This window comes from Podarcis tiliguerta (assembly GCF_965153285.1).
Source record: "Podarcis tiliguerta genome assembly, chromosome: 9".
NCBI classification, from domain to species: Eukaryota; Metazoa; Chordata; class Lepidosauria; order Squamata; family Lacertidae; genus Podarcis; species Podarcis tiliguerta.
The window spans coordinates 11318906-11331405 of record NC_139542.1 but is presented as its reverse complement, the minus strand read 5'-3'; the positions used below and the strand labels follow the sequence as shown (position 1 = coordinate 11331405).

Genomic DNA, 12500 nt, shown 5'->3' with positions numbered 1-12500 from the left:
GTGCTATCTAATCTCCAAACTTAATAATGCTTTTCACTCAAATCCACTCCATTAGTTTGAAGAGTTACCTTTTTGTCCATTGTTGAAATCACTAGGGACTGGCACTTTGACTGGTGTTGCTGAGCTCTGAATTGTTAGTACACTAGGAGTGGCAGTGCTTGTATTGGCCTTTGGTCTTTGTCGTGGTGCTATTGAGGTTTCTGTTGGTCCAATGGCATCTGTTATTCTAGAATGAAAGAGATTCTAGAAATTTCTGAACTTCAAAAAGAAGGGTATAGTTAAGATTAGAAGCATATCTTCTGCACTGTCATTTATACAAAAATAACTTTCCATATATTCTCTCAATGTGCGCAATTACCACAAGAAGGGTCTTGAAAAATATTCTCCTTTCCAGGAAGCAACAGCTTGATTCAGCATTCTTCCATGTGCCATTCAACACATCTTTATGGTGTGTATTCAGTAAATTTAACTAACAAGTGTACAGTCAAGTATGAAAATACTGCTATCCACAAAATGAAGTGCTCTAATGAATTTCCCTCTCATTTCATTCCAGTCTCTGCTTCTGCCACTTTCCTCAATGTCTCCTGTCTTCGTCTTTGCACACACAGCCCATAACCAGCACAAGTTACTTGACTGCAATACATAACTAACACATGAGGCATCTAGAGTGCCAAACTTATTTCAGGTAGTCAATAGCTCAGTGTTGACTGAGACCTCTGTTGCACACACAGATCTCTGAAACTGGATCAGTCTGCAATCATTACATAAAGTAATTTATAAGGTTTCTTCAGTAATAACTCTATCATTGGACTAAAGTTTTCACACAGTTCAGTCAGTCATGATTTAGTAATTTGGTTAACACTAAGAGCTGATTCAAAACAGCTCTTAACCAGTGTTAACTGAATTACTACACTCCAATGACTTGAATCCTAACTTTTCTTCTAGAAACGGAATTCACTTTCATTAATTTCCCCTTCCCTCTGCAGATCCTTGCAAGCGCACATACACACACACATTTGCACTGAGGGTTGAGAGACCCTTCCAAATGCTGCGGTACATTGTGTAGGGAGGAGGTGGATTGAAGTGGACAGAAACTGCTCCCTCCCTTATGAGAACGGAGGAGCAATTTAAGATCCTTCTCAGTTTTCTCCTTTCTGCAAAGCAATATTCCACTGAGAACAGGTAAATGAGTCACTGAAAGCAGTTCTTTGTTGAAACTCCACATTAGACGTAGAGACAGTAATATTATGAATTTGTGCAACTTCTCACTCTTCTTGTGCAATGTGTGATCAGAGTTGTGCATTTTACTACTGTAGACCTGTGCAAGCACGTTTTGTTCAAGTAGATTAAGAAGGGTGTGTGTGTGTGTACCTTATACTGTCATAATCTCCATTCTCTTGTACTGGGAGTAATCAATCCACCACTTGCACTAGTGGCCCCCATCAGTGCCCACAGATGCATTTTTCTATTTCAAAAATGTCTCTAATCCTCCAAGAAAAAGAGTTATGACGCAACATGTGCAGAAACCATTTCCTGGTCAATGGATCCACTTGCTATTTAAATAAAAGTAAAGGGACCCCTGACCATTTGGTCCAGTCATGGCCGACTCTGGGGTTGCGGCGCTCATCTCACTTTATTGGCCGAGGGAGCCGGTGTACAGCTTCCGGGTCACGTGGCCAGCATGACTAAGCCAGGCAGCTATTCGAGAGGCTTTTAAAGAATGTGTGTACTGGGGTAAAGGAAGAAACAAAGGAACTGTATGTCACTTGTTTTGTTGCCTGCTGAGCATGTGGAGCAGGTAGCTGCTTGAATCACTTTTTGAAAATGTGGTGTGTGGAAGAAACATGCAAATCTTCCCACTGCTGCTGTAGTTTATTGTCTACATGCACATGGAGCAGGGAAGCTGCTTGAGAGGGGCCTCAGTTGAGGAGGAGGGAGGATATGGAAACACTTTCCTGTCTTTGCTGCATGCCCTACAGCAGGCATTGTTTCAAATTTTTTTGTGGGTTTTTGTGGGTGGGAACCCAGGCATCATATGGATGATGGTGATAATACTTAATCATATATTTTGTTGTTGTTGTTTAGGGGAGACCCATTTCAGAAGCACCATTATTATCATAAACTTTTCCTCCTGTCTGGCTCATAGCAAAGATTGATCCCAAGCTGTTTGGGGAGGACAGAGCACAGTGGAAAAGCATAAACACTGGGTGATTCTCAACTAAATTTTACCCTGAGTAGACTCACGGAATAGAGCTAAATTAGGTTCAATGTGTCTACTATGTGTAAGTTAGTTGACTCCCACCCACTATTATGATCCCCTCATACACCTGTAATTTTGAGAAGTTTGTGGATGACATTCAACCTCAACAATCACACCAGTCTAGCCAGTATTTTTCCACTACTATTCTGGTGAGTTTATGTATTTGCCTTGTATTTATATTATTTTCTAAATATAATAAGAATACTTGCTAGCCAACATTAGGTATCTCTTCTTATTTGTGACTATGCATGTGCACGGCTGGTCTTGAATACTTTGAGATTATTCCTGAATTCAGTTATCCTTTATATTTTAGTACTGCTCTACAGCAGCACAGCAACAAAAGATAACGTAACAAGCAAGGCTTAACAATGTCTGAAAAAGGAAAAATGTTTTCAAACAACTTTTGTTAGGGGAGGAAAAATAAGATTTTACCATATTAAGGTGCAATGTTTTAATGCAAAAAGTGCATAAAACTGCCAACTCACCGAGCTTTTATTTGGCTTTTCTTAGCAGCAGCCTCACTAGCTGTCAGGGGCTCAGGAAGAGTTGAAGGGAGAGGAGAATTCTTGGGGAAATAAATTAACCACGTTATTAGACTTCTGAAAGTAAAATAAGTAGCAAGTTCCAAAATAAGTAGCACCAGTAGCAAATAATTATATCTAGCAATATCGAGCTCAATTCTCTGACTGCCAGTCCTTTTATACCCAGCACATTGCCATTCATGAACAAGAAGAAACCCCCAAGGTTTGTGGAAGTACAAAAAAGTTTAAAAAATTCAAGAGTGTACCCCAAAACAGTGTGAGAACTGTGAATGCTCAGTGGCCTTGAAATACTGGCTTACTGTTGGGAAGAGGCAAAATGGTAAATTATGCAGTGGGGACAGACAGAATTGAATATCCTACAGGGGGATATGCCTAGGTGGGTCCAGGGAGTGATTAATGCTTCGCCGGGGGTGGGAGCAGGGAGAGAACGCTACATTCCCTGCAGCCACAATTTTAAAATTTAGAGGTTGTTTCATAATGAATTCCTTAATTATGGAAGAATATGATATTTTAAATGTTTTGGAAGGGTGATACATTTTATTATTATGTTACAGGTTTTGCGTTTTTATGTTGCACACTGCCCTGTGATCTTTGGATGAAAGGCAGTATATAAATTTACTAAATAATAAGTAAATAAATAATATTTTTGATATCTACTTAGTAAAAAGCTGGCACTGGTATGCCAAGAAATACAAACCATAGTCTAGAATCTTAATTAAGCTTAAAGACCAAGGCTTTTGCAACTCCCTTTAGCTTCAGAAGCTTTCTATGTCACCTAGAAGCAAGAGAACTACTGGGATGTTTGTGGGAATGAGTAGAATGAATTCAAAAGCTTTGCTGCACCTGCAGAGTTCATCATGCAGTAGACTAAATTATGTCTATAGCAGCATTCTGCTTTACTATGTCCTTGAATTCTGAATACATTGGGGGGGGGGACCAACCCAATTGCATTAACTGACTGAATTAACAATCCTGACATCTCCAAAAGGAAAGCTCAAAAAGGAGAAAGTGACCAGACCATCCAACAATTTTATATTGCATTTGATATTAAAAAAAATCCATAGGTTAATGTCATTTACTGTTCAAAGCAGATACAGCGTGTTTTTCTGAATTGCCATGAAGGGAATGTATTGAAAAATTATCTGAAGTTACCAAATTTAGAGCCACTATGTATGCCGGGGAAGGAGTTCCCATTTTTTTAAAAAAAGTCAAAAAGCTAGTGCTATTCCTTTCGCTAACCTTAAAAATATTAGCATTATGTAAGATCTACTTACATTGATATTGGATATTGGACAGTCCTTTTTGGCAAGTTTAAAGGCAAAGTAAGAAACTTGAAAGATATCAGGTCTCTGTTCTTGATCTGGTTCAAGCATATACCCTGTAGATTACAGCAGATTAAAAGATTAGCAGCAAGAAAGAAGCCTAGATTTAGCAAAGTAGAATAAAAGTGAATCAAATAGATTTTGTAGTGCAGCTTTCATTGTTTCTATGGACAGACAGGTACTGCACAACCATTTTTTTGTGGTAGGCAGGGGGGTAAAACTATGCCTTAAAATTAGTTGCTGGAGAACAATGTGAAACAGCTGCTGTTGTCCATATTCCACTTGTGGGCTTCCCGAAGGCATATATTGCCTACTGTGGGAAACCGAATGCTCAAACAAGATCCAGCAAGCCTCTTGTTTTCATCTGCCAGGTCCTCAAACTAATTGGGCACCATGCAATCTAGAAAAAACTGCCTTCTCTATTATGTTGCATTATATAAAGTAAAATATACAGATACCATTCTTCTCATTTTTTGTGAGAAATTAGCACGTATCACCCTTTTCAGTGTATTACTTTGCCCACATGCCCCCCAGAAAAAATCCTATAGCAGTTCATGTGTGTGAGAGAGGGATGCACTTGGAAGATGCATTTGGGGTGGGGGGAGGTGAAAGGGAGAGAGAGATTATGAACATGTGGTATGTGAAACATAGAGAGAGGTGCACTTGGGCAGAGAAGGAGAGATGTATATGTGAAATGGGTATGTATGAGAGAAAGAGATGCATGCGTGTATAAGATCTGTAAATGCACAGTAAGTATGTTTGTGTGTGCAGGAGGAGTGAGTGTGGTGTGGCCACCTTGTATATTTTTCATAGTACTGGTAAATGCTCTGTTATTAGACAGCAACACCATCATTGCGTTCGTGAGTGTGTATGTGTGTTTGTGAGAGTGAGAGACTGCAATATTGCGTAACCGCCAAATCAAGACCAACAGGACATTGCTGACTCTGCATGGCAAACCTGAGCTAGTCCCAGGCTGGAATGGGCAAAAAAAAGTAGTAATAACTATGCGGTGTCCAGTGCTTTTTTTCTAAAAAAAAGTTTGGGGTACTCTCATTTTCCTTCTCATACTGAAATACTGCCCCTCAATAAGGCCAAACTTAGATTCACAAAATGTTTAGGAGTATGCATACCCCTGCGTACCACCACAAAAGAGCAATGGCTGTGTCTAACTCAATGTTACGCCATGAAAGCCAATTTCTGACTAGTGTCCATGGCACTTTTTCTAAATGTGCCTGGCTAGGTAAATCAGGTTGGCAATCCCTTTGATTATATTAAAACCTTAGGTTTTTTAAAACAGATTTTATGCATTAACATTTGGAGGGGGCCTATTTTCCCTTCTTAAATTTTCTCATCAATTTATATTTTTCCATTTTAAGGCTATGGTTGAGATTTTGTTTTTGTGGCACTGGGGCTTGGATCCTAGCATTACTCCAATTAGCAGGAGTATCCCAAACAGAGTTCTTCTCATAAAGAAGCCTCAGGTGGAAAGGGAGAAACACTTCTACCAATTTCCCCTTCAACCTCTTCTAGAAAGAACCTTCCAGAACTGTGAGAGAGATGGTGCTGGGAGAAGGACAGCAATATAATCAAAGCCAACTCCTCACTGTCCATCAGGAGAACCCTCTGCCGACACAAAAAGTTTCCATAGATGAAAAGGGCCTTCGTTTGCAGAAGGCAAAATTTAGATCTGACCCAATATACTGATTAGTGTTTGTTGAGGCACTTTTGGATTGAATCGTTTTAGAATATGTATTTTGTTATGTAATAATGTATGCAACATGTATTATGTATATTGCTGTCAAAGAACTGAGCAGAAAATAAAATGAAACGAACACTCAAAAAGGCCTGGGGAAGGATTGTCCTTTTATCTTAATATTGGTATGATCATATACTTGAAAGCAAACATACATTATTTCCACAGATGTACTCAGCAAAGTTCTATGCAATGAAACCTTCAATCAGCAAGATAATTCACTTTTGGTTTAGCACCCCATCAAAGATTAAAGCATTTCACACACAATGTAATTTGAAAGTTGCCTCAGTTACTTACTTATCAAACAATGTATACCATGGGAGTAACGTGAATTGTCTGGGATGGTAAAGCTTCCATCACAAATGGCAACCTGACTCTCACCAAAGGGAAGTGTGAAGAAACAAAGCTTATATAGCAAGCAACCAAGAGCCTATGGAGTGAAACAGCAGGTGAAACACAGTTATTGGGGAAAATCACCAAATACCAAGACTGTTTAAGCAGCATTTGACCATTAACAACTTAAGTGTAAAACGTAACACTTCAGTTATAATAGAAGTATCACAGCTTCCAAACTAATTAATGAGAGGTGTTTCACAGTTTTCTAAATGAATGCAAGAGCAGCAAAACTGTTAAAATGTTTTTGCTAATCTGATCATCTCAGCACTTGTGTTTATTTATTTATAAACGTATTTATATACTGTGACATTGTTGCATATCAAGCATCAGATTTACACAGATTTATTAAGCGGAAATTTGGTAGTGTTGCTCGCTCATTACAAAAAGCTTTGCTAAGAGCATCTCTTGCTGCTGCTGGCACACAGTCAAGCTTCATGGAGATGGTAAATTGCTCAACCTTTTGCACTACAAAATATACAGTAGAATTGCTAATGGAGTGCTTTCATTTAAAGCACTTTACAAGAATTTGAATCCTATTTTTTCCCCATGATTCAGCACAAAGAAACAAGTAACAAGTATAATGATTTATTAATTGAAATTATGTATTTTACCCTATATTTGACTGAACAAACATTCAGATATGCAAGCTATTTCGGTGTTATTCATAAAGCTTTTATCTAAATATCATGCTTAATAAAGAAACATTTTGTGGGGGAAATGCAACAAATTCTATAATATTCAACAACAGTAAAATTATTCAGTTTTCTTACCCAGATATCTGCCTTGGTAGTAATTGGTTTCCCTCCATAAAGATTAATCATTTCAGGAGCTCTGTATGATAACGTAGTATACCTATAAACATATAATTGGATAATTAAAGGTGAACAATAAAATATAGACTTGTTTTGAATTTTCAGACTGTGCATTACTGCACTAAGAATGGGGCAATGCAATTCAGCAATATGGGCAAAAGCCTAAACGTATCAAAGAGTATCAATTCTTTGATGTATCACCATATGAGAGCACTTTTGTTATTATCCTGAAAGTATCCTCAAAATGTAACAAAATTATGAATTTATAAAGTCAACAGGGTTGCTTTTTCTTTCTACTTGCCCCTTTTTCATGCCTTTACCATTTTGAAATCAGATTTTTAAACTGACCTCTGCAGCCTAGAGGGCAAGTGCTTTCTCACTCGTTTTTTTAATAAAATGAAAGCTGCAACAGAGTAACAAAAAGGAAAAAAGCATCTTAGAGGCCCAATGGCACTTGAATGCAATTTTTAAAATTACGTTGTTATAGATCTTTGAATGTACTGATTTTAAACAGTAAATTTGAAACTGGGAATTCAAACCACAATTATAACATACCATCGAAAAAGTGCACTATAATCACAGAATGTATACAAACTGGTGTTCTAAATAGCAAAGAAATGAACTAATCTCTATTCATGGACTGACCCTTGGAAGGAGAGAGACCATGCAAAGGATTACCATAACAGTACACACAAGAGAGAAAGGAACAGAAAATCATGCATCTAGTACTCAAGAGAGAGATTAATGTATTTATCCTGCTTTAAAAAACACTGATACAAAGACACTGATACAAGCTCATATCCAGATGTAGATATATATCCATGTGGTAAACTGGATCTTTCACCATATTATGATGTTTACCTTCTAAAATAACTATGCATATGTAGAACGACACTTTGAAGTTGTCATGCATGTGTTTCTATTGTTATTAGACAGATAATTCTAGGATTACTGATGTTTAAAAAGCTGCCCTAAGAAATTGAACTTACTTTTTAATTTCTTCTTCAACTACATTAACTCCATCTTTCTGAGAATTAAGGAATTTATTAGTGGCACTGCCAAAGTCACAGAGGACATAGTTTCCACTGTCATTCAACAAAAGGTTCTCAACCTTAGAAAGAAAGAAAAAAGCACACGCTTATAAAATGGAAGGCATTCCTAATTTTCAAGCAGTCACCTTTCATTTAATGTCTTAATCTGGCAGGGTCAGTGGCACTTTAAAGTGTTCATACTTCGGCACCAATACTGAAGGACCAAGCTTAAATACCCTAAAGCAGCCTTACTCAACTATGGATCCCAATATGTTGTTGGACTACAAGTCCCATCATCCCTAGTGAGAAGGGCCATTATTCAGGAATGATGGGAGTTGTAGTCCAACATCTTGGGACCCAAGATTGCTCTAAAGGAAAAAAAGTATTGACAAATGCATGTAAGCTTTAGATCCAATTGTTAAAGCGTGTTAACCAAATGAAGAAGCTAAGCACAGCATGTTACACTGCCATGTTTTCTTCAGATTGATGCCATTATTCAACAATGGCTAACCTTCAGTTACAAACACATTATTGGTGGTTATTCCTATTGTGTAGCAAAGTTTGATACCCTCTAAACCAGGGCTAGATAACTTATGGTCCTCCAAAAGTTGCTGAACAACTCCCACTGTCCCTAACATTAAACATACCGAGCGGGACTGAGAGATGGAATCCAACTCCACCCGGAAGCTACAGGTTTCTCATACCTGATCCAAAAGTAATAATCCACTCATCCTCCTGCTATTTTTCCATACCCACACACCCCTTGCAAAAATTTGGGCAGTCTATTCTCAGGCCTTAAAAGGCTAGCAGAAGAGCTCTTTCTTCTGGCCTTGAAGGTCATTAGCCCTTTAAAGCCAGAATGAAAAGTACAGATATACAGCTCCCACAAAGTTGCCATTTCCTAGCTGAGTAGCACGAAAAGGATCTCTGCACTGCCTCTTTCAGCTTTAAAGGGCAATACAGCTGGATTCAAACAAGTGGGACAATCATGGACCTTTGCGATCTTCAAATATTTGAGTGAAGAGCTCTTCCCAGCTTGTGCAAAATTTCAACCTCTATCCCCATTCCTAATCCAAAGAAAAGAAAATCTAAGGATAGCGCACATGATCTCCTAAGCAATGCACATCAATTTGCTATTACAGTAATACCAAAGTATATCTTATTTCATTCAAGTTACTCAAAAACAATGTACGAAAACAATGAAGTTGTTCTCAAACTTTTGGAGACTCTTGTTCAAAACAAGAAATCCCTACTGTATCACCATATAAATATCTATTTCAAGGATTTTCAAAATTGGTGAATAGCTTTAAAAAGAAAAGGGACAGACGTACCTAAATCTAATTCAAACTTAGCGTTGTTACAGGCAATAAAACAGGAGTCAAATACAGAGATTTTATTTCAAGAACAGAAGAATTCCTCTCAGTTCCTCTCACCTTCAAATCTCTATGAACAATGGGAGTTTTGCATTGATGCAGCCTAGCAACAGCTTCACAGGCATCACAAAATATCCTTAGCACTTCTGGCTCAGTAAAGCCTGTCTGCAATCTCTGGTTCATCTGATTCACTACCTGCCCAGCTACAAAAAGAAGGCAGATATTACAATAATACATTAAAGAGAATGTTTACACAGTGAAAACACTACTTATTCAAAACACAAACATTTAAAATCTCTGACCAACTATGAGCGCTGTTTTTAAAAAGTTGAAGTACCACATTAAGACTCTCATTTGCCTGGGTATAAGCACCATTGAATTCACAGTTGGACTTACTTCTGAACAGACATTTTATTTATTTATTTATTTATTTATTTATTTATTTTATTTTATTTATTTAATTTATTTATATAACACCTTTCATCAAAAGATCTCAGGGCAGTTCACAGAATAAAAAAGCAAGTAAGATTGCACTTTTAATATAGTAAGTACTATCATATGAAAGTAACTATTGTGTGTTAGACAATTTTTTATATTTAAAGTGACAGAGGCTTACCACGACAGTATTCCATTAAGATGAGCACTTCCCAAACATTATCACTAACAGAATTAACAGCACAATCCAAATACCCTACAATGTTCTTGTGCCCAGACAGTTCTTTCTGAAAAAGAAAGAATAGTTTAGGAATAAAGAAATAAACTTTTTTTAAGGGTTGGAAAAAATAGTATACATGCATTTAGCCTAAAATGCCATAGTCAAAGCTATCTAAAATACTATTACTATTATATATTTATTTATATTCTTATTTTCCCTCCTCACAAGACTCAAGGCAGTTTACAGATTAACATAAGAATCACTAAAAAAGGGGGGGGGACTATATATATTTTAAAATCTATTAAAACTACTGATAATTACAATAAAGGCAGCATGGCACCATCCCTTTCATTAAAAGCAGCTACCCCCAAGCCTATTGAAACAAAATAGTTTTCACCTGCCAGCAGAAGAACAAGGAGGGAGCCAGTCTAACTTATCAAGGTAGTAAGTTCCAAAGTCCTGGAGCAGCCACTGAGAGGGCCCTGTATGCCTGTGAGGGTGGCAAGACTGAGAGAAGGCCTCTCCCAAAGTTCTCAAAACACAAGTGGTTTTGTATGAGGGAGTATGTTCTCTCACGATAGCTTGGACCTGAACCATGTAGGATTTTATAAATCTATCAGCTCTTTAAAAAAAATTGCTTCTCGTGATTATCTTGACTAAACAGTTTGACAAATCGATTTATAGAGACTAAGTAAATAGCTTAAGATCGTATCCAATGTTGTGCAAGCAGAAGGCAGCTTGTACAACTGATTTCTTTTGTTCCTCCGCCGTAAAGACCCGTTTCCCACCACCACCAGAACCCCCCTCTCAAGGGTCAAAGGGAGCTACTGGACAATGTGGGACAATGTGCTGCAGTGGGAAGAACTGTCCACAATAAAGACCCCTGCATGAGCAGTTTAAGATTCCTCTGCCTGTTATTTGATACAGGTGATGAAGTTCTGTTCAACATCTCTGTCTCACTACCAAAACTGCAATTCCTAGGGTTTTCAATGAAGACAAAATGACTGTTGAACCAGTATGTCTGGATTGTAAGTGTGCCCTGAAAAAGAGGGGAAGGAAAAGGTTATGAGAAAATGGAACAAGAGGGATACGCACCCACACTGCAGGTTAGGTTTAAAAGGGTGGGTTACAGATTTGAAGAGGTGGGAAACTATAGAATTTATGGTTTGGTTCAGAAGTCACATTAGACCATAGTTAAAATTAAATTATGGTTTCACAAGAATGAGAATTGTGCTGGTCAAAAGGTCTCATTGCACTCCACCACTGCTTCCTTCATCACGCAGGGGAGAAAACAGACCACAGACTGGCTTTGCATTACCCCTGTGGTTTTTTTCTCTACAAGTAAACAATGGGCAGACGCCAAGGAGAAAAAACAATAATGAGTACTGGTTTGTAGGTACGATGAAGTCAGCCTCTGGTTCATTTCCTTCCCAGCGCACCAAAGGAAGGAGTGGGGGAAAGAGTGCAGTGACACCTTTTGAACCACATTCAACCACAATTTAATTTTAATTATGCTTTAGCATGATGGTCAAACTTGGCCTCTGTTACATTCACACTATCCTAGTGAAATGACTACGAAGAGTAATCTGTTTTGTGTATTGCCCATGAATGTTATGATAGCCTCTATTAGTTTTTACACTATGTTTAGACCACATTCAACTATGATTTAGAAAGAAATGAATAAGCCTAGCCTTTCCCAGGCTCACACATTCCCCCTCTCTTCTCTTCCAGCACAGCCAGGGGTTCTGAAGCTTTTGCCCACAGAAGTTCCTATGTCTGTTTGAAAGTAATACAAATGAAGCCAACATATTCAAACTTTTTTATATTAATGCATGCTTGGTATAAAAAATGAGTTGCCAGTATTGTGCATGCAGAAAAAATGTCTTTCAATATAGAATTGGCCAAAGGAAAGGCTGCCTGAGGCTCACTCATGGAATATGTGATGGGACATATATATATACAGGGTCTTCATCTTTTGTCTGCCTTCCCAAGACGACAGAACACTGTCTGAAGTGGCTTCTGTCCTCTGCCATTTGGAGTCCAATTTATTTCACTTTGGATATATTCAAAAGCCCTTCAACTCCTTGTTCTTCTGCAAGTGGGTGGAACTTACATGTTTCTATGCTGTTGTTGTTTTCTCTTGATAATATTTTAAAAATATGTTGACAATAAGGTATTATTTTACTTACCATTATTGTTATTTCTCTTTTGCAGATATTGAGGTCAGGCACATTATTAACATACATTCGTTTCAATGCACATCGGACTCCACCATGTGTATGAACAAGTAGCACTGTGGAAAAGCCACCTGAAAGAACAGAGACTAAAGTTTACTAGGTCTATAAACATATTAAGA

At 37.9% G+C, this 12500-nt stretch overlaps 1 protein-coding gene across 4 annotated transcripts in view; it reads right to left on the bottom strand.

Moving 5' to 3' along the window:
* The window catches only part of BMP2K (BMP2 inducible kinase), a 45617-nt gene that overhangs the window by 18803 nt on the left and 14314 nt on the right, over nucleotides 1-12500 (bottom strand). For all 4 annotated transcript variants that reach the window (XM_083398255.1, XM_083398256.1, XM_083398257.1 and 1 more), the window contains exons 2-10: nucleotides 12334-12452; nucleotides 10106-10211; nucleotides 9550-9692; nucleotides 8075-8196; nucleotides 7044-7125; nucleotides 6175-6307; nucleotides 4077-4180; nucleotides 2746-2825; nucleotides 69-226 (exon numbers count right to left, since the gene is read on the bottom strand). In XM_083398255.1, the coding sequence (XP_083254381.1) occupies nucleotides 69-226; nucleotides 2746-2825; nucleotides 4077-4180; nucleotides 6175-6307; nucleotides 7044-7125; nucleotides 8075-8196; nucleotides 9550-9692; nucleotides 10106-10211; nucleotides 12334-12452 (1047 nt within the window). The remainder of the gene's footprint in view (nucleotides 1-68; nucleotides 227-2745; nucleotides 2826-4076; nucleotides 4181-6174; nucleotides 6308-7043; nucleotides 7126-8074; nucleotides 8197-9549; nucleotides 9693-10105; nucleotides 10212-12333; nucleotides 12453-12500) is intronic.